The sequence below is a fragment of the Archocentrus centrarchus genome, chromosome 7 (genome assembly GCF_007364275.1).
Source record: "Archocentrus centrarchus isolate MPI-CPG fArcCen1 chromosome 7, fArcCen1, whole genome shotgun sequence".
Lineage (NCBI taxonomy): Eukaryota > Metazoa > Chordata > Actinopteri > Cichliformes > Cichlidae > Archocentrus > Archocentrus centrarchus.
The window spans coordinates 34,615,894-34,643,292 of record NC_044352.1 but is presented as its reverse complement, the minus strand read 5'-3'; the positions used below and the strand labels follow the sequence as shown (position 1 = coordinate 34,643,292).

At 39.8% G+C, this 27,399-nt stretch overlaps 3 protein-coding genes across 6 annotated transcripts; 2 read left to right on the top strand and 1 right to left on the bottom strand.

Moving 5' to 3' along the window:
- Positions 1–1,065: 1,065 nt before the first annotated feature.
- Positions 1,066–10,138, top strand: LOC115782473 (L-rhamnose-binding lectin SML-like). The gene is made up of 10 exons (XM_030732649.1): positions 1,066–1,086; positions 2,515–2,575; positions 2,758–2,790; positions 2,877–2,927; positions 6,194–6,329; positions 8,609–8,715; positions 8,805–8,849; positions 8,964–9,096; positions 9,434–9,537; positions 10,093–10,138. The coding sequence occupies exons 1-10, from the start codon at positions 1,066–1,068 to the stop codon at positions 10,107–10,109; spliced, it is 708 nt and encodes a 235-aa protein (XP_030588509.1). The 3' UTR covers positions 10,110–10,138.
- Positions 10,139–15,809: 5,671 nt separating this feature from the next.
- On the bottom strand, positions 15,810–20,225 carry LOC115783742 (uncharacterized). 2 transcript variants are annotated; one of them, XM_030734717.1, is made up of 10 exons: positions 20,080–20,124; positions 19,562–19,774; positions 19,398–19,473; positions 19,015–19,133; positions 18,506–18,925; positions 18,197–18,407; positions 17,704–17,915; positions 17,478–17,625; positions 17,158–17,267; positions 15,810–16,501 (listed from the first exon to the last, which is right to left on the bottom strand). In XM_030734717.1, the coding sequence occupies exons 3-10, from the start codon at positions 19,435–19,437 to the stop codon at positions 16,190–16,192; spliced, it is 1,572 nt and encodes a 523-aa protein (XP_030590577.1). In that variant the 5' UTR covers positions 19,438–19,473; positions 19,562–19,774; positions 20,080–20,124; the 3' UTR covers positions 15,810–16,189. The 2 variants fall into 2 exon arrangements, with proteins under 2 accessions (XP_030590577.1, XP_030590576.1); XM_030734716.1 differs by lacking the exon at positions 19,562–19,774 and having other exon boundaries at positions 15,811–16,501; positions 20,080–20,225.
- LOC115783741 (uncharacterized) lies at positions 19,971–24,133 on the top strand. 3 transcript variants are annotated; one of them, XM_030734715.1, is made up of 4 exons: positions 19,971–20,172; positions 20,370–20,420; positions 21,130–21,216; positions 21,868–24,133. In XM_030734715.1, exon 4 carries the CDS (start codon positions 21,928–21,930, stop codon positions 24,004–24,006), a length of 2,079 nt encoding a protein of 692 aa, XP_030590575.1. In that variant the 5' UTR covers positions 19,971–20,172; positions 20,370–20,420; positions 21,130–21,216; positions 21,868–21,927; the 3' UTR covers positions 24,007–24,133. The 3 variants fall into 3 exon arrangements, with proteins under 3 accessions (XP_030590575.1, XP_030590574.1, XP_030590573.1); XM_030734714.1 differs by lacking the exon at positions 19,971–20,172 and adding an exon at positions 20,934–21,034 and having other exon boundaries at positions 20,282–20,420; XM_030734713.1 differs by lacking the exons at positions 19,971–20,172; positions 20,370–20,420 and adding an exon at positions 20,594–21,034.
- Positions 24,134–27,399: the final 3,266 nt, after the last annotated feature.

Here is a 27,399-nt window from a genome sequence, read left to right as displayed (position 1 = left end):
TAGTTAGGGCTGGATCAGGTGACCCTGAACCATCCCTTAGTTATGCTGCTATAGGCCTAGGCTGCTGGAGGGGGTTCCCATAATGCACTGTTTCTTTTCATTCACCTTATTTACTTTGTTTATACCCCACTCTGCATTTAATCATTAATTGTTATTAATCTCTGGCTCTCTTCCACAGCATGGCTTTTCTCTCCCCCCTCACAGCAGATGACCCCCCCTCCCTGAGCCTGGTTCTGCTGGAGGTTTCTTCCTGTTAAAAAGGAGTTTTTCCTTCCCACTGTCACCATGTGCTGCTCATAGGGGGTCGTTTGACTGTTGGGTTTTCTCTGTATTATTGTAGGGTCTTTACCCACAATACAAAGCGCCTTGAGGCGACTGTTTGTTGTGATTTGGTGCTGTATAAATAAAACTGAACTGAACTGAATTGAATTGAATTAAAATGCTGCTGCAGAGGCTAGCAACTGTATCAGACTGAAAAACAAACAGCTCCATCAACAGGTTCACAGGCATTTTGCACAAATGACAGGGAGCAAGGCCAGAAAGCACAAGTAATATATTTCCCAGCATGCTTTTCTGCCATCAGCGCTTTTCAGAAAAGCTGCCTATTTTAACCAGTGGCGTTTAAAATGAGTGAGGAGATATTTGCAGAGCTAAAATTCATATTTTTCATAAGAAAAGCTCTTACAGTGTGCCCACTTTACCATAACAAGCATCCAGAGTAATGTAGTGGAGGGATGCGGCATGTTGTTATAGATATTACATCTAAGTTGACCTTTGACCTATTGGAGATAAGATAAATGCTTTTTGTATTTCTATAGACATAAAAAGTAACATTTGGAGAATTCATATTGTGTGTCTGCTGCGTGAGCTGGATTTGCCCAGCCTTTTGTATACAGCTGAAGTTCTCAAGCCGATGAAATGGAAATCAGCTTAGTTTTTTGAATATCTTCATTTTTTATTAAACACATCAAATTGTTTCCAACCATCACCGGCATGCATGTATTGCACAGTATTTGCAGTATTTGGGTTAAACTTCACCTCAGTTATTCCACAGTTATTGTAGGCATGAGTCCAGACTGTGGTGTTGTAAGGATCAGATTTACTGTAAGCCGTGTGTGTGTGTGTGTGTGTGTGTGTGTGTGTGGTGGCAGCTTGCCTGTATTTGTTATCTGGTATTTGTCCTATTTGTATTGCCTGTTTGCTCTTCTTCTCTTCTGTTTGTTCTTGTATGTAATCCTAAATGCTTTATCTGATTGTGTCAGCTTCACATAGTTGATGTTTGACAAAATACCACTTTTATTAATAAAGTGCATTAAACCTACGCACTTGCATATTTAGCTTGGCTGTTTCAAAGAAAAAAGATGTGACCTAATTCACACCATAGACACATCTACTAAAACTCTTGGATGAGGTCGAATCTCTGCGACCTTGATCTCAAGCTAAAGGTCAGAAGTCAGGTTTCCTGAAAATCTTGTGAACGCAATAACTCGAGAACGATCTCACAGAGGATGTTCAGATTCACACCATGGATGCATACTGTTCAAGCAACTTCACACACTTGTTCACTGACACTTTACTATAACCTGCTCAGCGTGCTCTCATTGAACCTACAACTCAGTTTTACTTATATAGCGCCTCATGGTGCTTTATATTGTAAGGTAAAGACTCTACAATGAACTTTTTTCTGTTAGACTTACTTGAAATCTACAAGTCCATGCAGTTTAAAAAAAAAAACAGGCAGCTACATAGACGTCCACGTGAACCCTCGTGCTCACTGTCTGATGATGAAATGTAGGTCACTTGGATCCAAGTGGACCCTCTGGTTGACTTGTAGACACAGAAAGCAGAAATCATCTTCCTTCATCTCACCCTATCCTTAGCACTTCTCTGTCACTCCAAAACTCTGCAGGTCCTCCTTCACTATCTCCATGAACCTCCTTTGAGGTCTTCCTCTTTTCCTCCTGCCTGGCACCTCCATATTCAACATCCTATGTCCAATATATCCATAGTCCACCCCTCTGCACATATCCAAACCATCTCAGCCTTGCATCTCTAACTTTGTCTCCACACCGCTCAACCTGCGCTGTCCCTCTGATAAACTCATTTTTAATCCTATCCAGTCTGGTCACTCTCAATGAAAATCTTAGTATTTTCCAGCTTGGCTTCCTGTCTTTTGTTCACAGCAGATCTCACTACCGTCTTTTACATTTTCCCTTTCACTCTGCTGCTATCTTTTCATCACAAATCCCCCCTGACACTCATCTCAGCCCATTCCACCCTGCCTGCACTCTCTTCTTCATCTCTCTTGTGCACTGTCTGCTGCTTTGGGTGATTGACCCCAGGTATTTCAACTCTGCTCGCTGCTCATTCATCTTCTGCCTGTCTCCCTCTCATTCACGTACATGTGTTTTGTCTTGCTTCTGCTGACGTTCAATCCACTTCTCACCAATGCAATGTAAAGTTTGTTCAGCATGATAAATGGAGATTACAGTCGACTCAAATGTATAAATACAGAGTGTTTCTGTTGCATCCAGTGGGTCCTCTGAAACCATGCTCCACTTCAGCAGCACACTCTGTGAGTACACCGATCAGTTTAATGCTTTCTTATTAATCTTGTTTTCTAACTGAAGAATATTTCTCTGGCTTTGATCAAGCTCATTTATGTAAGCGCAGTGTAAAATGCGGTTTATGTGTCATTTCAAACTTGATACATCTTATACAACAATTATAACTTCAGAGTGCTGCTTCTTCTTTCAGTGTTGGCAGCAGCCTGTCTGCTTGTTAGCACAGGTATGTTAGTTTTACTGTTTAGAAGTATGCTTACATTTCACATGTGTGTCTTAGTGTTAAACTAATACTTCCATATGTGTTTAAAGGTGCAGAGAGAGCTATCACCTGTGGGAACCATGTCCACCGTCTGAGCTGTGGTAAGACTAAAGTTTCTAGAGATTATTCAGGCCTCACTTTAATCTGACTCAACCAGTGTTCATTCGTTACAACTTTTGCTTGATGTTAAGAAATAGATGAAAAGTATGTTTGGCACAACAATGCATTCAGATCACAGTTCTGTTTGCAAGATCTGCCAGACATGACAGGCTTAAAAAAAAGAAAAAAAAGAAATGGATTATTTATTCTTCTAGTGACAAATATCTAACATGAATCATGTCAACAGCAAACAGTACCATCAGACCAAAAACAGCAGCTCATCCATTACTGTGTGGCTGATTCTTCTTTTACACATTTCAATTTAAGTCTAATAATATTAATGAATAATGAATACAGAATTCCACGTGATGATTTTGCCGATGGATGGATTGATGGATGGATGGATGGATGGATGGATGGATGGATGGATGGATGGATGGATGGATGGATGGATGGAAGTCATTTTCAGCTTTAAATATGCATCTTTTTAAATCCCTTAGCAAAAAAATGTATATACAAAATACCACACATTGGATTGTTTGACCAAATGTGCTTTGAAAAATTAGTATAAGGATGGGAGCCACAAGTGGTAACAAATTATCAGAATGGTGCTGTATTTCTACTTTTCAAAATCTTCTCACTTACTGTCCAAAATACATTAATAGCATTACATTATTATAAAGCTAATAATTGGGTTCACCTTCCCAGGAACCTATGAGACCTTTGGTCCCTGACAAGTGAAGTGAAAGCAAATTCTCATTTACTATTAATGATATTTGATTTTAAAATTTGCTTCAAACAGCGAACAAAAGTCATGCATATTTAAAGACTTTGAAAGAGTATCTCCTTTTTTAAATTATGTTGAGCCCTTTAACATTTGCAGGTGTTCTTTTTGCCACACTGAACTCTCTCCTGAATGTAAGTGATGCTGTTCATCTGGAAGCTTCCAGTGATACTTGTGATAGATTCCTTCATTTCTTTTTAGCTCGCAACCACTAGGGCCCAAATCTCACCACCTTCTCACGATCCAGCTACACTATTACCCTGTTCAGTGGTGTTTGACCACTTTGAACCTGTCTCGCTCTCCTTTTTGGAGCACCTGGTTTTCAGCTTGAAGCCATCGGGTTCCTCTTTTGATGTTATTCCTGCATGGCTTGTTAAAGAAGTTTTTTCTGTTCTTGGTCCAATCATTTGCACCATTATAAATAGTAGTCTGACTTCCAGTGTGGTGCCAAAATATCTAAAGCATGCTGTTGTGCAGCCCTTACTGAAGAAGGCTGGCCTAGACTCATCGGTGTTGGCAAATTTTAGGCCTGTCTCCAAGTTAACATTTCTTTCTAAAATCCTGGAGAAAGCTGCCTTCACTCAAATAAAGACCTTCCTGGATGAGCATGCAATTCTGGAAGTATTCCAGTCTGGGTTTAGATCCCATCACAGCACTGAGTCTGCTTTGTTAAGGGTTTTTAATGATATTCTCTTGGCAACTGACTCTGGTGACTGTTCTGCTTGTGCTATTAGATTTAACAGCTGTGTTTGATACTGTGGACCATGACATACTCATATCTAGGCTGGAACAGTGTGTGGGCATCACAGGTGCAGCCCTCCAGTGGTTTAGTTCCTACCTCGCCGACAGAAGTTTCTGTGTCAGCATTGGTGACTGTAAGTCGGCCTCTGCTGATCTTCCCTGGGGGGTTCCACAAGGCTCCATTTTGGGCCCTCTCCTTTTCTCGTTGTACCTGTTGCCACTTGGCACTATCTTTCGGAAACATGAAATGTCTTTTCACTGCTATGCCGATGATTGCCAAGTCTATTTCCCACTGAGGCACTCTGGTGTATGCTCTATCCAGCCCCTCCTGGATTGCCTTTCTGACATCAGGGGTTGGTTGTCAATGAATGTTTTAAGTTTAAATGACAAAAAGACTGAAATTATGTTGTTTAGGCCCAGGGGCACTGGCAGCATCACATGTGCTGACCTTTCTTCCCTGGCCCCATACGAGAAGGCCATTATCACAAATTTAGGTGTGAAAATGGACCTGAAATTTAAGCTCGATGCTCAGGTAAATGCAGTAGTGAAATCCTGCTTTTTTCAGCTGAGAAGGCTATCAAAAATCAAGCCTTTTCTTTCCAAAGGTAATCTTGAGACAGTGATACATGCTTTTATAACGTCTCGCCTTGACTACTGTAATGCGCTTTTGTTTGGAATCAGCCAGACCTCTATTGCTCTCCTACAGCGGGTGCAAAATCCTGCTGCCCGATTTTTATCTGAGGCAAAAAAGCGGGAGCACATCACCCCAATCTTGGCTTCTCTTCACTGGCTTCCAGTTCGATTTCGAATCCAGTTTAAAATTCTTTTGTTTGTTTTTAAATCCTTAAAGGGTCATGCCCCTTTGTATTTGTCTGAACTGCTGCTCCCTTACGCTCCATCTAGTTCCCTTAGGTCAGCAGACCAGATGCTGCTGTGTGTTCCAAAGTCATAACGCAAACTCAGAGGAGATCGAGCTTTTGCAGTTGCGGCTCCAAAATTATGGAACAAGTTGCCATTATATGTAAGAGAGGCTCAATCACTTGCTGTTTTTAAATCTCGCTTAAAAGGACATTTTTACTCCCTGGCTTTGTGAGATTGTGACTGTGGTGTTAAGTTAATTTTTCTGTTTTGTAGTTCCTTATTTTTAAAACTTTTTAATATTTTAAGTATTTACATTTTTAATACTGTGCTCCTTATTGGTGTGTCTTTGTTCTATCCTATGTCTGTGTTTGTTGCTGTGATTGATGTGTTGTACAGCACTTTGGCCATCCTTGTTGTTGTTTTAAGGTGCTTTATAAATAAATTGGTATGGTATGGTATGGTATGGTATGATATTTTTCCCAATTTGCCACCTGGAAGAACCTTCCCATAACAATTCAGTGATAGCTTCAGAACTGCAAGGCTAAAATAAATACTGCTGTTCACTGTACTGTGGATATTTCCTGAACTCCTTAAGTCTCATTATTATCACTGATATTATCAACCTACATTTCTGTGATGGCTTAATGGATCACTGGTCCCGGTTCTGTGAGTACTAAGTGTGCAACACAGAAATAAAATCAGTTTGAGAAAACAAATTTACAACATACTAAAGCAGCTGAGTTGGCATTTATGCAGACCCAAATGATTCTGAGTTAAAAGAAAGATTTTCAGGGGCTGATGGGAGTTGCAGACGTTCCTGGTTGGTAATTGAGTCGTGCTTCTTCTTGGTGTTTGAATACCTACCTCTACGGTATCTAACAGAAACCGGAGTCATTCGTGTTCAGGAATCCATGTACGGACGTACAAACCCTGACACGTGCAGTGGAGAGAAACCTGAAGAGGTGGTCACCAATACTGCGTGCTCTCTGGAGGGTGCTGAAGACATCATTAAGACAAGGTACACATCTTAAAAAATTCTGCCTGTATATTTTATTAATGTATGTCACTGGACTGCTGCACTTCTGCAAATATTGTCTCCTTGATCATTCAGCATATAACTATGATCCTGTATAATGACCATGAATGACATATAATGAATTATGTGTATAGTGTGAAATGTGATGACCCCCCATTAGTTTTACAGAACATCCCCAGAAGTCTGAACCTTCTTGGAAACTTGTGATCCAAGAAATCATGGCTAGAATATGAGAATGCTCTTTTTTTTAAATATATATATATATAAAAAGGACAGACATAGCCCTCACATATGAAAAGTGATGCCAAACCTGCCTTCTTTTAAATGACCAGCAGAGGGTGACTGCTCTGCTCACCAAAAAGAATCCAGTGTAGTCACCTTACTGCTTACACAATCTCTGATGAGCTTAAGGTGTCAGTCACAGCTTTATGATCTTGTCTAATACAGTATAAATAATTTATGGTTAGATGATAAAAAGGGTATGTTTGGATTGTGGCTGCCATGTGATTGATGCTGTATGAGCTTTCAGTGTTTCCTTTAGTTTGCACTCAGATCCATCCCTCTCTTCTCATGTCTGGTTTTAAAACACTCAGATGTCGACAGGCAAAAGGCTCAAGTTCAGATTTCAGCTTCAATCATGACCTGACTAAACAATGGCAGAGCTTGCAGGAAGACATTTAAGGACCGAGTTATTACTGTGTCAGCATAAAATCCTCTTTTGAAAAGCTGCTCATGTGATTTGCTAAACAGTCGCATTGTCAATTTTTGCAACTGAAAGGTGCTGACACAGGTATTTTAATGAGTGGCCTTATTACATTTGTATTTGTAGGAATTTCCCTTTCAGAGTGAAAAAATTTGTAAGTAGAGCATTTAAATGAATCACAGTGATTTGATTTACTGATGTTTGTGGCAGGCATGTCTTAATTTGAACCCAATGTAGCCATCGTAGTTTTCGCTGGAAGTGTTTGGAATGCCAGGTTATCAGAACGAGTGCACAACTGGCATATGACTGTGGGCGTAATGCTAAAGCGTGTGCTCTCCTCTAGATTAATCCCACATCCCACATGAGCTGTCATTTGTATCCAGACAATGACTGTCTCAGCCTACTCGACCACACACAGATCTCAGCCATTTCTAACCGACAACTTCTCCCTTATATCAAAAACATAGTGATTCTTCTTCAGCTTCTCGTAATTGATCTGGATTGCCACAGAGAAACAAACGTGCAGTACCTGCTTAGTTGATTACTTGCTCCCTCATCACGTCTCCTCACTGTTGACCTGCCAAATTGTTGATTGAACTTTGCTGAAATGAAGTGGCGGCATCTGTGAGCACACTTGTCCAGGGGCGCGGTCTTTTGCTGTAGTGTGATTGTGATTGTGTGTTATATGTTTTTATACAGGTTTTAATGGACAGCCTGGTCTATTATTGCTGACAAGAACCCCCTCTTTATTCTTTTGAGCTGATGCCCTCAGGGTGACGTTATAGGATGCCTCTAGCTTGTAAAACGACACATGCAATTAGTATACTGAATAATAAGATGCTCTGATGGATTTCTATAATTTTATTGAAGTTTTATGTATGTGTATGTTTGAATGTGTGCTGATTATTATCAGTATTTTTATCATGAATTGATTTGTGACTTGTTTAACCAAAGGCAATTTTCCACTTACAATAAAGTAAACAGTAAATTTTGATTTGACTCCATCCTAAATGAGCAAATTGTTAGTTTATCAACTGCAGAACTTTCCGCTGACTTTCCCCCCTTAGTAAATCTGACTTTCCCCCCTTAGTAAATCTTGCCCTTTAAGATGGTGCGCAGTAATACGTTATACCTGAAAATGTAATCAGCAGCAGCTCTTGTATCATTGCACACACTTAAAAACCTGTTGCTCAGTATAACAACACACTGCCAGTCCCCACTTTTGGAAACATTTTAGTTCATTGTTTTGGTGTTACAGTTACATTATTTTTATGATATCAGCAGAAGCTAACAGCTGTTTTCAGTGAAAAAGCACTTGCAGTAGTATATGCTACGCTACAGCCCAGTGGCATGTGGGAAACAAACCAGACACCGACTACTGAACATAGTAGAGCACTTAGCAGCGAAACACTCAGTGACTTTTCTTAGGACTTTTGATTGTGATTATCACAGGACACGTGATTATTTGCAGGAAGTAAACTGGCCCAACCCCAGCAATATACAGCGTTTCAGCAGGGATTTCTCGTGGTGCTGACTGTACTTTCTATTATCTCTGCAGGTGTGATGGCAAGAAGGTGTGTGAAGTAACCCCAGCCATCTTTGCAAGAGATCCCTGCCATGACACTTTTAAATACCTGCAGACCAGCTACGCCTGTGTGCCATCAAGTGAGTGGCATGCCTACTTTAAACAGTGAAACATGGCTTCAGTTAAGCTTAAAGTGCTCTAGCTAATCGGATAAATGTTACTTTGGCAGTTCATCTCATAACGTGTGAGCAGTCCATGGTACAACTGCAGTGCGGTAAGATCACATGTGACACCTACAAAGTTGTCTCCTGCTCTTTGATTACTTTACTGTTACCTCTAATACCTTTCCAAGTACTGTTCTCATAGAATGTCCTCCTTTCTTTGACAGATGAGGGGCATGTTATACATGTCTACCATGCTGATTTTGGACGGCATGATGCAAACATTTGCTCTTTCAGGCAGGATGCCTCACATCTCCAAAATGTTAAGTGTTCAAACCCCACTGACAAAGTTGCTGAAAGGTATAGTGGTCTGTACAGCCAGTAAAATCAGTTTTTAAATATGAGCCGTAAATATGAATATTTCAGATGTGCTTTCACTGGTGATATTTGACCTTGGTGTTCACAGCTTTTCATTATCCCCATATGGCCAGTGATTAGAGTGAATTAATTATTGTCTGATATTAGGTTTTGATGAATGTCATTACCTAAATAAATATATTTTAAAAAAGATGTCTTTATGTAGTCATCTGGGGATGTTTTTTTAAGAGTTTGCCCTGTTCATATATATATTGCCTACCTTTACATTTTAAAGCTGAGCCCATATTTTGTTTGCATATGCACTCATGCTACTCCACAGGTGTAATGGGAAACACAGCTGTACTATGAGAGCAAGCAGCACGCTGTTTGGTGACACCTGTCCCAAAACTTACAAATACCTGGAGCTGACTTACAACTGTTTGAGTAAGTAGCTCAAAGGAGAAAACACATGGTATGTAATACCAGGATACAACGATGAAATGCTTCATTCCTAAGATGTCGATTATATGAATCCTAAAGCTTTATTCTTGATTTTAACTGTAACAGTAGTGAATACCCTACCACAGTGGTTCCCAAAGTGTTGGCTCCTTCTCTCTCTCTCTCTCTCTCTATATATATATATATATATATATATGAATAAAAGTGAATGAAAAATGGTGATAGGAGGTGTGTAGTTTCTGTTATTACTCATTACACTGACCTAAATTGTCTCTTGTATTGAAGTTTGTGTCCCAACAGCAAGTGGGTCACATATTGGCACTACCACTTAACATATGACTGGGCAGTATTAGCAATTTATAGCCAACAGCCTGTGCCATTTATATTTTTTTGTAATCAAATTTTCAAGGAAATACATCACTTTCTCTTGTATTTTGAGATTTTCTGGTTTTTAAGGGGGCCGCAGCACTCTTAACTTTGGGAACCACTGCCCTATCAGATCATGTCATCTAACTATGTTGTTTTTCTGTTCTTTTGCAGAACCTGCAGATGTTTAAGAAGAATAAATATACTGTAAAAGCAGTATCCTACACTATATAAAATACATGAATTCTGAAAAAAGAATGTCTCTTTGTGTGATTATGACTGTGCATTTAATGTTTATATATATATATGTATGTTCGTGTGTGTGCGCGCGTGCACCCCCACAGACTTTCTGTCACAGTCTGTGGGGGCAGACCGTGTGGTCTGAGCGTGGAGGTGGTGAGGACCCACGTGTAGCACACAGAGGCAGGCAGACGGGGTTAACAAAAAGCAAACCTTTTATTGAGGCTGATACAAGGCATGAATATAAACCATAACAATGGAAAACCTAAACTGGGAAAACTAAGACAAGGAAACACTGGAGCTAGGAAACATAGAAAAAGGGATGTATGCAGAGACAATAAATTTGTATAAGAGCTTTGAGAGCTCAATTAGTGCAGAAAAGCAATATATAAGAACTAGTCCATTTACCATTTACATACAAGGTAACAAGTGAACACAGCTGAAACTAATCACAGTAGCCCAGACAAAATAAGTAAACTAAACACCAAACACAAGAGACCGACAAATTAAAACAGAAAACTGAATATGAAAACAAGAATGCAGACTTGACATCAAACAGAAAGCAGACACACTGAGGAGCACTGACAAGAATAACATAACTCAGGAGACCAGACCCAAGGAGGAGGTAACTAAAGGGGAATACATGCAGTGTCACAGTTTGTAAACCTATAGGTACATGGACCCACAATGCAGAGCCAGCAAAAACAGTGTCACAGTTCAGAGTCTTTATTAAACACAAAAAATAAGGCAACATCAGTCAGGGAGTGAGATGGTGAAGCTCGGGTACCAGTGGTCCAGTCAGAGGAGAGGGAGAAGGAGGTTAAAGTCCATTCACAATATTTCCAATGCAATCTGAATAAAACTATCCTGATGTCTCTGGCTTATTGAGTTCTGGGTAGTCACTACAAGGGGGGAGGAGTCAGGTGCTGTGGGAGTCCAGAGCTTGTGAGCACTGGAGCACAAGCAGGTGGAGAACAGGTACTAATCTTGGAGGCGAGTGGTCTGAGCAGGTAGGTAGATAACAGAATGTGATGAAGGAACTGGGAGTGGAGACGTAAGACTCTTCAGCTGATAGAACAATTTTCCACTGTGAAAGGCAGACAATGGTTGGCACTGCTGGTGCTTGAAAACTGGAGCTGAACGAGGAGGATGAGGAACAGGTGCATGCAGCCAAACAGCAGGGGAATCAAAAACTCCACCCATCCGGGAGGAGTCTGCCTGCAGGAATAACCCAGCAAAGCAGAAAGGACTCCAGCAAAATCCCACATTATGACACACACAGGGAGAACTCTAAAGCTTGAAACGGAAGCATTTTTGTACCAAGAGGAAGCCAGAAAAGGCACAACTTTCCAAAGTGTTTCCATGGGATTGATGATCAAAAAAAAGGGAGCCTGTAATAATGGAGGTTTGTAATATTATTTCCCCTGAGACACTAACTGTAGCTCAAATGAAAAAAAGACTAACGGACTACAAGAGCACGTGGAGAACAAGGATCATATGATCAGCCTGAACTGAACTGCAATAAAAATACAAAAAAATAAATAAAAATCCAGAGTCTCCAGCATCTGCCAAAATAGTGCCAAAATTTTAGACTGTAAGTTATGGCAGAATATTCAGTGATGGAAGTAATTTTAATATAAGATAAGAATTTATGTGTTAGTGTTTGACTCATGAAAATAAAACAACATTTAAATTATTTTTTTTTTTGGCCTTTTTACAGCTTTATTGGACAGCTCTTGCAGTAGAGAGAGACATGAAGGTGAGAGGAGAGATGGGGAAGAGACATGGTAAATAGCAACAGGACGGGACTTGAACCTGTGCCGACAGCTCCGCCACACGGGATACGTGGTCGCCTGGTCATGCCCTGAGCCACCTTGGCACCCCTGTCACTTTCATTTTATTTTTCCGTGGATCGTCACCTTATGGTGGTGGAGGGGTTTCTGTGTCCCAGTGATCCCAGGAGCTATGTTGTCCCGAATCTTGTCCCTGTGGTAGGGTCTCCCATGGCAAACTGGTCCTGGGTGAGGGGCCAGACAAAGAGAAATTCAAAAGACCCCGATAGAAGAGTCATGAAGGGAATTGTTTACCCTACCCAGGAAAGGGTTACTGGGGCCCTACCCTAGAGTCAGGCCTGGGGAGGGAGCTCAAGGGGGACCATCTGGTGGACAGGCATTAGCCCGTAGTGCCCTCCGGTGAATGAGATTATGGTGGAAGAGATTTGCCCTGAGTTCCTGAAGGCTCTGGATGTTGAAGTTCAAGAGGAACAATGTGGTTTTTGTCCTGGTCGCACAACGCTGGACCAGCTCTTCATCCTCTTGAGGATGTTCAAGTGTGCGTGGGAGTTTGCCCATCCAGTCTACATGTGTTTTGTGGACTTGAAGTATTTCAACTGCAACACTCGGGGTATCCTATGGGGGCGCTGCAGGAGTATGGGGTGTCTGGCCCATTGTTGAGGTCAGTGCCTGTACAACTGCAGTGAGAACTTGGTCCATGTTGCCGGCAATAAGTTGGTCTTGTTTCCTGTGGTTGTTGGACTTCGTCAGGACTGCCCTTTGTCACAATTCTAGGCGTAGCCAAGTGTCAGAAGGCTTCCACTTTGGTGGCCTCAGAATCTCATCTCTGCTTTTTGCAGATGATGCGGTCCTGTTGGCTTCATCAGGTGGTGGCCTCCAGCTCACAGTGGAACGGTTCACAGCCGAGTGTGAAGCAGTTGGCATGAGAATTTAGCACTTCTAAGTCTGAGGCCATGGTCCTCAACTGGAAAAGGGTGGAGTGCCCACTCCGGCTCAGGGATAAATTGCTGCACCAGGTGGAGGAGTTCAAGTACCTAGGGGTCTTGTTCACAGGTGACGAGAGAAGTGAACGGGAGATGGACAGACAGATCAGGGCTGCGTCTGCAGTGATGTGACTGCTGGGAGGGCACGTCGTGGCAAAGAGGGAGCTGAGCATGAAAGCAAAGCTCTTAATTTACTGGTCAGTCTATGTCCCTACCCTCACTTATGGTCATGAGCATTGAGTAGTGAGCAAAAGAATGAGATTGCGAATACAAATGTCAGAAATGAGCTTCCTCCAAAGAGTGGCTGACCTCTCCCTTAGAGATAAGGTGAGAAGTGCAGCCATTTGGGAGGGGCTCAAAGTAGAGCTGCTGTTCCTCCACATCAAAAAGAGCCAGTCGAGGTGGCTTGGGCATCTGATTAGGATGCCTCCAGGGCCCTTTTGGGGTGAGGTGTTGTGGCATGTCCTACTGGGAGGAAGCCCATTTCATTTTCATGTTTTCATTTTTAAATTAGGTGCCTTAGAGTCTTCTATGTACTTTTTCCTAGTGGCAAATCTGAGACCCAGAAATTGAGCACAGTTCTATAACCAAGTTTCATTTTTAACCAAAAAAATCATAGAACATAAGTAGTCATTTAAATTTCTACTGGCTTTGAATGTGAAACTTTGCAAATCTGTTTAATCTTCTTTGGTGCAAATGAAAGTGACACGAAGTGCACTGAACAGGAAACAACCAGACAGTCCACAAAAGGGAATGGTCAACAGATGAGGGCCACAAATCACTGCTCTGTCAGTCCTTCTATAAATGATTTTAATTGTCAAAGTCTGAATGAAATAGATTGTAATGTAACCTAAAATATATGAAATAATGAAATGAAATAAATTGCTGGCTGCAAGAACAACAGAAACTCTCCATAAAGAGACCAAATCTTTTCATAAGGAAAAAACTAACTCTGATGTGGCATCACTTGTGAGTAAGCAAGATAATGGTAGGCTGCAGACTGCTACACTGGGTACAGCCAGGGCACAATTTTCTAGACGACATAGGGAGGTGGCCTACAAGTTCCTGCCTCTGCTAAATTTTTATCCCCAGTGGGGTTGGAAATGTATCCCCCCTCTGATTTTTACATTGCATCTTCAAACATGCCATAGTACAACAATAAAATCAGAAACGTATTTCACATCAGCACTTGTCATTTTATGACACGAGAAATGACAATGGACAGGGAGGATGGTCTGATTTCATTCTACTCTAACTTTTTATTAAGCTGCTAAGCACTGCTGTTGCCAGAAATGAACTGGATTCAGTGTCTGGAACCTAGATGTATTCCTACTGTATGCCAGATACTTGCCTGATTGTTAACATCAGAAGTCCATATACAGGTGACTGTGCAGCTTGTCTTTTCAAATTAAGAGAACTTGCAGTGAGTTATGAAAGACTTTCATGGCAAACAAGGTTTGTAGTAGTAGTGCAGGTGATGTGATGGCCTGATAGAAAGGAGCAGCTGCATGAAAAGATCAACCCTAACATCACCATAATTCGCTGCATCATTCATAAATTAGAACCTGTAGATGCTGTAAAACACTTTGCAGACCAAAATCATTTTCACATATCTATTAACGCTCAAATTCCAAAGGTTTGCTGCTGAATTCAGAAAATGTAGCAGAGTGGCCTTCCTCCCTGTAGGGTGCAAATAAAATTATGAGCAAGGTGTCTGTGGGTGTAAGCTTGAATTAGAGCTCAATTAAAAATACCTGATTCACTAATATTATGCATCCATAATAAGAGGACCTATCCTTTATTTTTTTTAATGGCGTTTAGTATTTCTGCTGGTATGAACACTCAGATAGCACAAACTATGTACTTTTTTTTATCTGTCAGACTAAAAGAAACCTATCTGACCTCAGTACTGTGGCTAAAGTGGAATCTACTGTCAGTAGAGGAGGAGAGACATTATTCCAACTAGTCCAAGGAAAGAGAATTCACAGACAAGAAGTCGAAAGAACTGAATTAGGAACTGAGTTCGCTTACTTGGCCAAGCGAGTGAGTCTGTCCTTGGGAGGGGTTACTGGTTAACTCATGAAGAGAGTGTTTCCAGGAGGGCAGGCAGGTAGGCTTGGCATTGAAGTCCTGCTGCAGAGGAAGGAGTAGAGGAGAAGAGGACCAGACCAGAGTCAGCAGGTAAGTTGTGTTAGTGAGTGATAATCCTCTGACCCAGGCAAATAAAACCTGCAAACAGGGAAACACACAGGTCAACATGGAAAAGAGCAAAACACAATAAATTGCCACCTCCAATGAATTCATTCCAAACTTGTTTTCTGTGTCTACTGAATATCATGACCGCCTTTTAGCCTTTAGTAAGGAGAAGGCTCTACCACTCCAAGACCTTACGGCTGTGCCATTGACCTCTTCCCTGGGGCTCCTTAGACCATGTATCAGATCACTGTCCGAGATTGGGTACCAAGCCCCAATAATAACAACTACACTGCAAAAACTACCTGTCTAAATATAAGGAAAAAACTACTTAATTTGGAAAGATTCAGACTATAATCAAGTGAAATATTCTGCCAGTGGATTGAGATAATTACACTTGATAAGATTTCTTGAAATAAGACAAAATATCTAGTCTTTAGACAAGTGAGAAATAACTTAAAACAAGTTGTTTAACACTCATTTCAAGTGCTTTATCAAGTCAAATAAACTCAAAACTAGCCTGCCAATGCTTCTTTCAGTGTTTTTTTCTTTCTCACTTTGAGAGAAAAACTCTTAAAACAAGAGGAACTAACAGCTGTTCTTCTGAATTCAAGAATTGCTAATTCTACATATTCTGTCTTAAAATAAGAAAGCATTTACACTAAATGAATCCAAAAACACAGTACAATATACAACAGCCTTTATTTAAATTGCTTCTCCAAATAGCAACAATAGTATACAGCATTGCACACATGAATGTGCAAAACAAACCCACACAGAAATGGTAATGTTGAGGTTGTAATGCAAGTAATGCTATACATTATACATGGTGTCATTGAACTAATAGTAACTTTCAATTACAACTAAAAACTGGTAAAGTTAATTAACTCTAATCAACATTTAAAGCTACTGAAACTCACATTATAAAGCAGAACATTTGAAGAACAGAAGATGTGTTTGTATTAGATAAACAAAAATGAAGAATTTAAATGTCTTTTTACAGCTCTTATGTTAGGTTAAAACTTTCCAACACAGACATGAAAGTCGTGTACCTGTACAACTCTACTCCTGAATAAAAGCCTTCCACTCTGCCATGGCTTTTTTGTATGAGCTTGTGGTGTCTCGCTCATGGATACTGTCCTTTAACACTTCAGTCTGAATGACAGACAGAAGGGTTGCCACACACTTTGGATATGTGAGATGCAAGGTGTAGTAGTATGCCATCAGATACAGCAAACCTTGACGGAGGTCTTCTTCAGCAAATGTGGTGATGGGTGTGGTTCCAATTGCCATAATACAGTGGGACCCATCAAAGAGCAAAACAGGGCTGAAGAGAGATCTCCTCTGAAGGTAGATGGCTGGATCTTCTGTTGGCTAAAGAAAAAAGGACAAAACAGAGAAGAGAGACATTAAAAAACTAGCTGAGCAGTCAAACTACTGAGACACTATTATGTATATATGTATATATATATATATATGAATGATCACAATCATAGAATACAGGTGGTACAGCTCATCTTCATATCATTTTGTTTCTTTAGTTTGAAAAATGCCCTACAGAAAATGTCAAATATGCCTGCCAATGAAATAATTATGACAAGATTAACTTGTGTCTTAGTCACTGTTAGTAGTCATTCTCCACATACTTTGGGAAATGACAGAGATACTGCACCTGTAATGTTTTAAATCTGTTATTACTTCCAGTTTGTTTTGTGAATTTTTATGATTTTAATGAATTTTAGTTTAATTAGTTATTTTTAATCAATTTATTAGTGTTTCCTGTAGACATTGGTCTGTATTTGTATTTTGGCAGGCCACGCTGTCCTCTGACCAACATAGTGCTGCAGAAATTTCAGTATCAATTTTCAAATGTAAATTCTATTATTTTTAGGAGCAGAGATGCTTAAAAAGGACCAAATAAATTGCCAAAATGTACAGTGAAAGCCCTTGCAGACATACATTGCCTACTTTCCTTCGGGATCAATAAAGTATCTATATATTAACTGATAACAATATGAACAAACTCTGACCTGAAGGACATGAAGCAATGCCTCACTGGCATGTCCCAGCTTCTTGGGTGGCGCAGTTGGTGAGGGGAAGAGTGTGGGGAGTGCCCTAAACCGGGCGATGTTGCATTCCACTGGAACAAAATAAATCAATGTTTAGTTCAATCCTAAATGATCTAAATTTGATTGGCAACTTAATCTTGATACCACAGAAAATAAGGTGTCACCATGAACAGTACTGTTGTTCCAGTTTTATTTAATCAGCACTATCATACACAATCCTATACATATTTATGTCTCTGAAAACAGCTACATGATGTATTAAAGATAGCACAATGACTAACCTCTATTTTGGTTCATCGGTGGCTTTAACACCTTCTTCCAAAGACCATAAAACTGAACCATGGAGCAGAAGTCCTCCCATCTTGCCTTTACTTCAGTTATGAATTTGTTGTTGTTCTTATCCAGGATCCGCCGTAGCTCATCCATCACCTATAGTGCAAGTAAATGTTAAAACCTGCACCAGTGCTTGCTTTATAAGAAAGCCACGATGAAAAGTAAGTCACTTACATTGTGAAGCTCCTTGAAACCTGGATATGCCTCTAGAATCTTTGTTGGCCTATCTTCTTCTTTCAGAACATCGCTGTCAATGAAGGCTCTTCTTGATTGAAACTCAAGGTCAAGAATTTGGCAAACAGCATCTCGGTTGGGTTTTGGCTTCTTATACAGGTCCTGCAGAGTCTTGTAATGCCTGGCCTGTGTTGCTAGACTATCCATGTTGACTAAAGGGGAAAATACAGAATCAGTAACTGGATCCAACATATCAATCTAAATGATACTATGTGTTTTAGCCAGCAAGCCTAACATTGTGTGTTATATATTTATGATGGTTATTCTACAGAAAGTCAAATACATGAATATTGAAAAATCACATCCTGTCACAACAGATCAAAACCTAATCAAGTTTAAATTTAAAGTGTAATATATCAAGACATCCCAATCTATCAAAGTCATCCAGCCTTCACGTCCATCATTATTGCCATAATTAGAATTTGTCAATTACCTGAACTGTCGCCATCAGAACTGCTCACTGGTGGCAAAAGAATCGTTGATCCGCCACTTGAATCTGCATCATCATCTTCTCCCTGGTCACTTGGTGAGAACTCAATGTGGCGCCTTTTTTTTGAACGGCCCCTCTCTGGTGTGGGACCCTGCCTCTTTCGAGGGGACTTAATATTCAGGATCCTCTTCTGAAGATAACTGTACATGCTCGTCTATGGTGAATAAGATGTTGAAAGAAAAAAAGAAACGTAATATCACGTATATAATTTCAGAAGTCTGAAATAAATGTGAAAAAAATTTAATCACATACATATTTGGCAGGTAAGTCGTTATCCTGTAGCATGGGATAATACTCCACTAGTTTCTTAGCCATGGCAGTAACATCGTACTTGGACGGGTATCGTAACTCCTCTCCTTGTCGACTTGCTCTCAAGATTGAAATCATGCTGGTGACAGTGTTTCTCACCAGCCTGCATCTCAGCTCTTTGGACATGGCAGCTTCTCCCTCTCTACCAGTGCAGGCCATCTCAAAATAGTGTTTCCGAGCTAGTTCCAGCTCACCATCTGTATAGATCACATATTCAGGAGGACTGGGAAGCTGTAGAGTCTTCTCTGGGGTTTTCTTTACCAAAGGAGTGGATGTCTGGGGAGATGGAGGTGTTCCTTTAGGTGAAGACCTAGTTCCTGCTTCACCAGGGCCAGCTTTGTCTGGTAAGGTGGAATAGTCCTCCTAAGAAAATAATTCAAAATATAAATGTTGTAGGTGTTACAAACAAAACTGCACTACACGTTTTTAGATCAAAGGCAGCAAAAACTTGCCTCTTTGTGAAGATGAGCCCACAACTGTTTCCTCCTGAGAAAGTTTTCTGGACCAGGAAAAAGATCTCTTAAATCATCACGACTGAGGGTGTGGATTAAAACCTCATCTATGTTGGCAGCTGTAAAGAGAGGTCAAATAGTAATAAACCTTTTAGAGTTGAAAAACTTGGACCTTATAAATTTAATGGTATTCAACTTGACAGGGCAAATAAAATCCAAATTGTCCTCTTACTGTTTTATCTCCCAGCTACAAATAAATATAAATAGAATAAAATTTTGACATTTGGGTGTTTTGAGATTACATAAATAGTTAAAATTCAAATTTGAAACCAATGTCAGCATGGACAACTTTATTTTATTAAAGACACTTAAACTTGACATACCATTTAGAACTGATACTGTAACATCATCTAGTCCATCCATGATTTCCGTGTGTCTTCCTTTTAATTGCGCCTTTATCTGAGGGCATGAAAAAAAACACGACATTAAGCCAAGGCTCAAAAAATCATGCTCAGAAGTATGTCAGACCATTCAAACAGTACAACACCTTATGGACTTTTCAAATACAACACATGTATTTTCCTTCTGTATACAGTGGACCCAGAGTGATTGACAGGAGCCTCAACTAGTGCAGAAACTAAACTCTCAGCATTTTCCTCCACAGCCTGCATAGGTCCCTCAGCTAAGACATGCACACCTGCCTCTGATCTGCATCTGCTGTTCCTACGTTCATTAGTACCAAGTCTGTCTGCATGTCCTGCTAATTACATCAAACATGTACATATTTTATGTGGAAAATTATATTCAAACTTTTAACACCATTGGTTAGTCATGGTAAACAAAAAAAAAAATCGCATTGTAACGTAAATTGCAGGACCAAACCTGTTAGCTAATATTAGCTAAGCAAGCTTAGCTAGCTGGCTTTTAGGCTACAGTGGCAAAAAACGTGTGGACGTATTATGAGAACTGATAGTCCATCCATGGGTAAACTGATTGCTGGACCAGGCTGCTGTTTTCCCAGTAGTACAAAATTTTTAAATCAAATGCTGTAAAAGTTCTCCTTACCTCAGCAGAATCCAGTCCAAGCCTGCTTCTTCGCTCCCCTTCAAACGGTTACAGGACAGACGTGACCACATGAGGGCAGTCAGGGGGGAGTAGGTGCAGACCATAATAATGTTTCTAAAACTTGTAAAGTAATAACAGTCATAATAGGGGGATATTATAACTATAAATTACATTTTAATTATTACTCCTGTTGTGGTCCCTTACTGAATCACAATAACTAGAGTTTAAACTAGATTTAATGAGAGTTTTGATGTAACCGACCCCCCTCCATATTTGGTAATGACCTGCAGCGCCTGTATGAGCCCGCCAACAACAGCTCAAAAGTGATGTGAAGCAGTAAGGTATTTGTTTCTGCTCTTGCTTCTTAGACTGAACGTTTTGTCTACTTTCTTCTGCTACATTTAAATTTCTAATAGAGGTTTACGAACGTGTGTTGTAGTGCTAGCATGACTTGATTTTGCCGTGAGTGAAGATTTTCATTAGGCTAAGAATAGACTGTCTGCATTCAGCTAGCTGCCCTGTTTTTTCTTTTTGGCGGTTTAACATGGCCTGTTGGAGGTGTATGATTTGCTTTGTTTTTGTTGCCTTAACATTGAAGTCTCTCTTGAGCCATATTAACAAAACACATAGCCGCAGTCCAAACTTCCGAGTCATATGCGGAATAGATGGTTGTACAGAGGAATACAGAGTCTTTAACTCTTTTTACTACCATATCAGACGCACTCATGCTCTGTATCTTGCGACTGGGAACCCTCCTACCCAGTGGATGACAGCAGCATCATCTGACTTATCACATGCTGCAGGTGAACATTTTGACATACCAGTTTTTTCTGACTGTGCCACTAAAACACAAGGAATGCAAAGGACCGACAGTGAGGTCAACATACCTGTCATTCCAAATGAAATGTCAAGTCCGGAGCTTGAGGATTTCCAGACTCCAAATACTGATAATCAGGTAAGATGCAATGTTTGCTAATGAAAATGTTTAACAGTTAACATTCAGGTGTTTATATTATTTTTTTAATGTATATTAACACAACATATCTATAGGAAGGAGCTGCTACAGCAAGTGAAAATCTCGTCAGATGTGCAGCTGCATTTACCATCAGTGTCCGGGAAAGATGTCACCTATCCCAGGTATTGCACAAACCTAAGTGTTAGGGAAATAAAATATATATTGAATATATGTATGTGTGTCTGCATTTAAGTATGCGTTTTACCACAGTCATAATTTGCTTATAAAGACTTGAAAATTGGTCCTTGATAGAGTTTGAAAAGTGCTTGAATAAGACTGGGAAAAGGTCTTGAAAGCATGTAAACTTACAATTCTAATTCTATGGACCATTTTATAATTCCACTGTCAGAGCTACAACAGTGTCATATTTTGTGACAAGGATACACACAAACTTTTTGGCTCTGGGGCCACATTGACTTTTTGAAATTTGACAGACGGGCCGGGCCAGCACCAGATGGATACATATTTAACATAAACATATAAAAAAGCATTACAGTGTTAATACTTAGATTTGCATTTAGTGGGAACAGTGTTGTTTTTAAGTAATGAGAACACGCACGTGTGAAAAGAGGTCAAAAGGGTGCAGGAACGAGAGCAAAAAGAAAGTCTGCACACCAGAGAAGTGTAATTCTGACTTTTGAATTCTGAGCAAGAACTGGACAGAGATCATTTTGGTATGAAATCCTATTCAGAATGTTCTTAAGAAGTGTAATGCTAGTCTCATATTGAACAAACTGTATATAGCTCATATTTCTTTGTTGTTTTTGTTTCAGAGGGGTGTCAACAGTATTGTCTCTGGAGTCCAGCAGTATCAAACTGCTCTTCTCAGTACCATGAAGGACACCATGAAGTCGCTCTTTCAAAGACATTCAGACAATATGGAGCAGCTACAAGAGGCAGTATTGGCAGAACTGGAAAATTTTCAAGATCCTTTCTCCATGATGGCTTCCACATACATTCAGGACAGCACAATCCAGAGGCTTTTTAACCCAGTCATACCAGAGGAGGTAGTTATGTCTCAAAAGGTTTGCAGAGTTAACAAAGGACAGTCAAGAGTAATTGCCATCAAAAACAGAAGTTTTTACTATATACCCCTTATTAGGAGCCTTGAACAGTTGTTGTCCAATTCCAGGATTTTTGCCATGATCAACACCGCACCTCAGAGTTGCCACAAAGATGGGTTTTTGTATGACATTATTGATGGGAGCATTTATAAATCCCATCCACTGTTTTCAAAAGAACCTTCTGCTTTACAGATAATTTTGTATGCTGATGAAATAGAGATATGCAATCCTCTTGGGTCACATGCTTCAGTAAATAAATTATTCATGTTTTATTATACTTTAGGAAACATAGACCCCAAGTTTAGGTCAAAGCTTGCTGCAATCAGACTCCTTGCTATAGCAAAAGCTGATGATATTGACAAATGTGGTGTTGATTTTGTATTACAAAGGATTAATGAAGACTTAAAGTTGCTCTATAATGGTGTCAAAATCCAAACACAGCGTGGTAGCATGGATTTATTTGGTGCTGTAGTTTCGGTCTGTGGTGACACACTTGCCCAACATGAGCTTGCTGGTTTCAAGGAAGGAGTTGGTTTTGCGTATAGTAAGTGTAGGCATTGTGAATGTACCTTTGATGAAATGCAAATTAATTTTAATGAACTAAGTTTTACTAAAAGGACAATGAAAAAACATATTAAGCAGTGCTGTGAAATAGAAAAGGCTTGCACAGACTTCTTGAAATCATCTCTCAAAACCACCTATGGTATAAACAGAAGAAGCAAGCTGATTGATTTCCCAGCCTTTGACCTCATTCAACAAACACCACAGGATATAATGCACATCATTCTTGAGGGTGTTGCACCCATGGAAATTAAGTGTGTGCTAAAACACCTTGTTCTCTCTGGACAGATGGAGTTGGATGTGTTCAATTCTGCCATGCAGAGTTTTCCTTTGTCACCAGTAGACATACGTGACAAACCCTGCCCTATCAGTGTCACTACCTTGGCATCTAATGACAATAAACTGAAACAGTCCTCGGGGCAAATGCTGATACTGTTGAAGATCATGCCTTTTCTGCTCAACAGTATAGAGAAAAATGAATATGTTCAGTTTGTTTTGGACTTAATTAAGATTGTTCAGATACTCTTTGCCCCTATTTTATCTGTACAAAGTGTGTTCAGACTGAAGAATATGATTGAACAGCATTTGAAACAGTTTAAGAAACTTTTTCCTGAGAATAATATAATACCTAAGCAACATTACCTGTTGCATCTCCCTGCTCAGATTCTTCATCTGGGGCCTGTGATAAGGCACATGTGTATGAGATTCGAATCAAAGCACTGTTTTTTTAAACAATGGGCATCTAAATTGAACTTCAGAAATGTCTGTAAGTCACTTGTGAACCATAATCAGCTTTCTGAATGCTGTCAAAATGAATTGGGCACTGAGCATCCAATATTTGTACATGAGAAGGAATTGGGTCCTGTCTCTGAAGTGAAAAATCCTGAGTATATTGCAGCAAAGATAAGAGATTTTTTGGGGATAGGTGGCATACAACATGGAGTCAAAGTAAAATGGCTTGTTCTCAATGGGAACAAGTACATAAGTGAAAAGTCTCTAATAATCACCAGTGTGAGTGACACAGTTCCTGTTTTTGGACTTATTAAAAACATTTTTGTGGTAGACAGTTCATTATACTGTTTTGAATACCAGCTTTATGAGACTGTGGGCTTTAATACAGATTTTTTAGCATATAAAATTGTAGTTCCTAATCTCGCCCAAGCAACAGAGTTTATAGATGCTGAAAAGCTAGTTGATCCTACATCATATTATCCGGTCAGTTTCAAATGCAGTATGTATGTTCTGACAAAATATAACCTTGATGATGTCATTGCACTTAAAAGTTGAAATGAAACAGGGGAAGATGTGCTGTGATTTATTGCCTATGTTGTGGCTGTGGATTCGTACTACATAAAATGTTACACTGCAGCTTTGTAAATATTGTAAATAAATGTGTTAATGATGGGCCAACAAAAGCCTAAGGGACTTATTACTGAGAGGCCTTAAAATAAGCTTTCGCATCTAAAAATGGTTGTGAAATATACAATGTGACCTCAAACAGTGTCTCAGTGATATAATTTAGCCTAAAATGCATGTAAAGTAACTAGTTTAAGGATTTAGTAACTAAGTAAGAAATAAAAGTAATATATTCTAAAAACAAGTTTTATAATCTTACACATTCAGCTCCTGCTTAGTATATCACTCTCAAAACAAGATCAAAAATACTTTTTGGCTCAATGTAAGATTATTAGACTTAGATAGACTGTCAGTTTTTGCAGTGTAGTACACTGACCTGAAAGATAAGATCATGGCTAAGGCTATGTAAAGTACCCTCTGAAAGTCTACTAGACTAGATGCGAATGCAGCACCCTACTTTGACCATTACTGAAACCAGTCAGTTGATCTATACCACAGCAGCAGTGATCCTTGACATGGCTATAACATGATCAGCCACTAGGAGCAGTACCCTCCTTGGAAACAACAACTAGAGCAGGGATCCTCAAATCCAGTGCCTCGAGAGCCGGTGTCCTGCAGGTTTTAGATGTGTCCCTGAGCCAACATACCAGAGTCAAGTATATAAGAAGTCATTAGCAGGACTCTGGAGAACTTGACTGCATACTGAGGAGGTAATTCAGCCATTTGAATCAGGTGTGTTGGATTAGGGACACATCTAAAACCTGCAGGACACCGGACCACGAGGCCTGGAGTTGAGGATCCCTGAACTAGAGGCTAATGTCAAGGCAGCGTGGAGGGAAGTTAGCCAGCTATCAGAGTTGCAGAAAGGTGTGACAAAGAAAGGGATACCTAAGTATAACAGACTGTCTGTCCATACCTGAGGCCTTAGAGACTGCCAAACAAAGACTCACAGCCTTGACTAACCACCTTAAGAGATATAAGAGATAAGAGATAGAAGCCACTGATGTCAAGACCCTGAGACTATACACTAAGTAGAAGGAAAGAGGCTGAGGACTAGTGAGTGTCAGAACCGTTGTCCTAGATGAAACAACAAAGATCCATGAATACATCAGGAAGATGGCCACAAAGGCTCATGTGCTTAGTGAGAACCTCAGCCAGCAGAAACCTGAGAAAGAGGAGGAGAAAGAACAGGAAGATTCATGAAGGTGAATAGAACGGCATGAAGAAATGTCTGACACAGAAAAATCCTACCAATGGCTGGCCAAAGCTGGACTAGCAGACAGCACAGAGGCACTAATCATGGCAGCACAGGAACAAGCTCTGAGCACAAACTCAGTAGAAGCTGGGGTCTACCACCCCAGGCAAGACCCCAGGTGCAGGCTGTGCAGAGATGCCCCTGAGACAATCCAGTACATAACAGTAGGGTGCAAAATGCTAGCAGGCAGGGCATAAATGGAATACCTTAACCAAGTGGCTGGCATAGTATACAGGAACATCTGTGCCGAGTATGACCTGGAAGTTTCGAGGTCAAAATGGGATACGTCCCCAAGGGTGGTCAAGAATAACAGAGCTAAGATCCTGCGGTACTTCCAGATACAGACAAATAAACTTGTAATGGCTAACCAATCAGACATAGCGTGGATTAACATAGATGACGACACAACAAAGAACTGACACAGTCTAAGGGCTTTAATACAGACACAGGATAACGAGAGGACCGGGAACAGGTGGAGACACAGCCGGGAATAATTAAACAGGACAAGACCAGGAAGTAAACTGAATACAAGGCAGACGAGACAAAGGCTGACAAGGAAAACAGGAAACAAGTAGTCACGGGACAGAGACGCAGACTTGTCACAACTCTGAGAATAAAACTAAATACAAAAACAGAGGAGACAAGGGACATGACACAGCGGGACAAAACAGACCCTAGAACACGGAGACGTAAGGAATAAAAGAACCAAGGGAAACAGGAATCCAGCATAAATAACCATAACTGATAACAAAACACAAACTAAGAATAAGTAAACTTAGAAACACAATGAAACAGAACCACAAGGGCAAGAACACAAAATGCTGGGCATACGGCCCAGGGCCACGACACACACTTGTTGACAGAAGATTTCAATATCCTATTGAAAATGAGAGAACAATTATTTGATAAATGGGAGTAAGATTTGGTGATTTATTGAAGTGTGTGTGTTTTATCTCTCTTGTCTCTCAAAAAATAGAGGAAAAAATTTTTCACTTTTGTTTTGTCTCTGGGTTTAAACTAGATTTTTCTTGTTCTGTAGATGTGAACTAACTAAAAATATATATTTTTGATTTTGTGGTTCGAACAATAACTTTACAAATTAATTCATTTTCACATATAACGCCAGTTACTAGTGGTTTTCATACCACTACTCGTGCTTTTATTCAAGGTGTTTTCTCTTCAAAAATTGTCTATAAAAATTGGAAAAATATTCAACTAAAAGAAAAAGTAACAATAAACCCTAACCTATCCTGGCAACTCCAGGCTACATGCCAATGTATCCTTGGGCAAGATACTTAACCCTAAGTTGCTCTCCGACCGTTCTGTCGGAGTATGAATGCGTGTGAATGCTAGTTAATTAAAAAAGCACTTAGCTTAATTAATGATGGAAGTGCTTGTATGAATGGGAGTGCATGGGTGAATGCAAAACAGGTTGTATAAGCGCTTTGAGTGCTCTGATTGAGTAGAAAAGCGCTATATAAGAACTAGTCCATTTACCATTTAACCCATCATGCAAATTAATTTGTTTCAGATGTTTCAAAAATAAATCTTTGTGTTTTGAATTTATTTATGTTTGCTGTTATGTGTCAAAAAATGGTGAAATTGAGCTATTTTAGCTTTTAATGAAGCTTGATAAGATCATTGTAAACCAAGAGGAGACCCTAAAATATCAGTGATTGCTGCTACAGTAAATGTTACATTGTTTCTTTTTATTCTCAAAACCACTACAGATTTGTCTTTACATGGCAAGTGAATAAACAAATACATTTCCAATATTAAATAAAAAATAATCAATGCAACAAAAATCTAATAACATTTGCATTTTTTTCCTTTTCCCTTTCCAATTTACAACATCCCAGTCTGTAATTATATGAAATGTGGGGTCTATCATGAGTTATACAGAATATTACAATAGCCCCATCTACTGTTCAACAAAGCTTTTCTTTCTGTCTTTCTTTCTTTCTTCCTTTCTTTCTTTCTTTCTTTCACAGCAGATGGACAAAGTGAAAAATTACATACCCTGCTCATATTCTGCCTGTACTCTTCATAAAAATGTCTTTAGAAGAAGG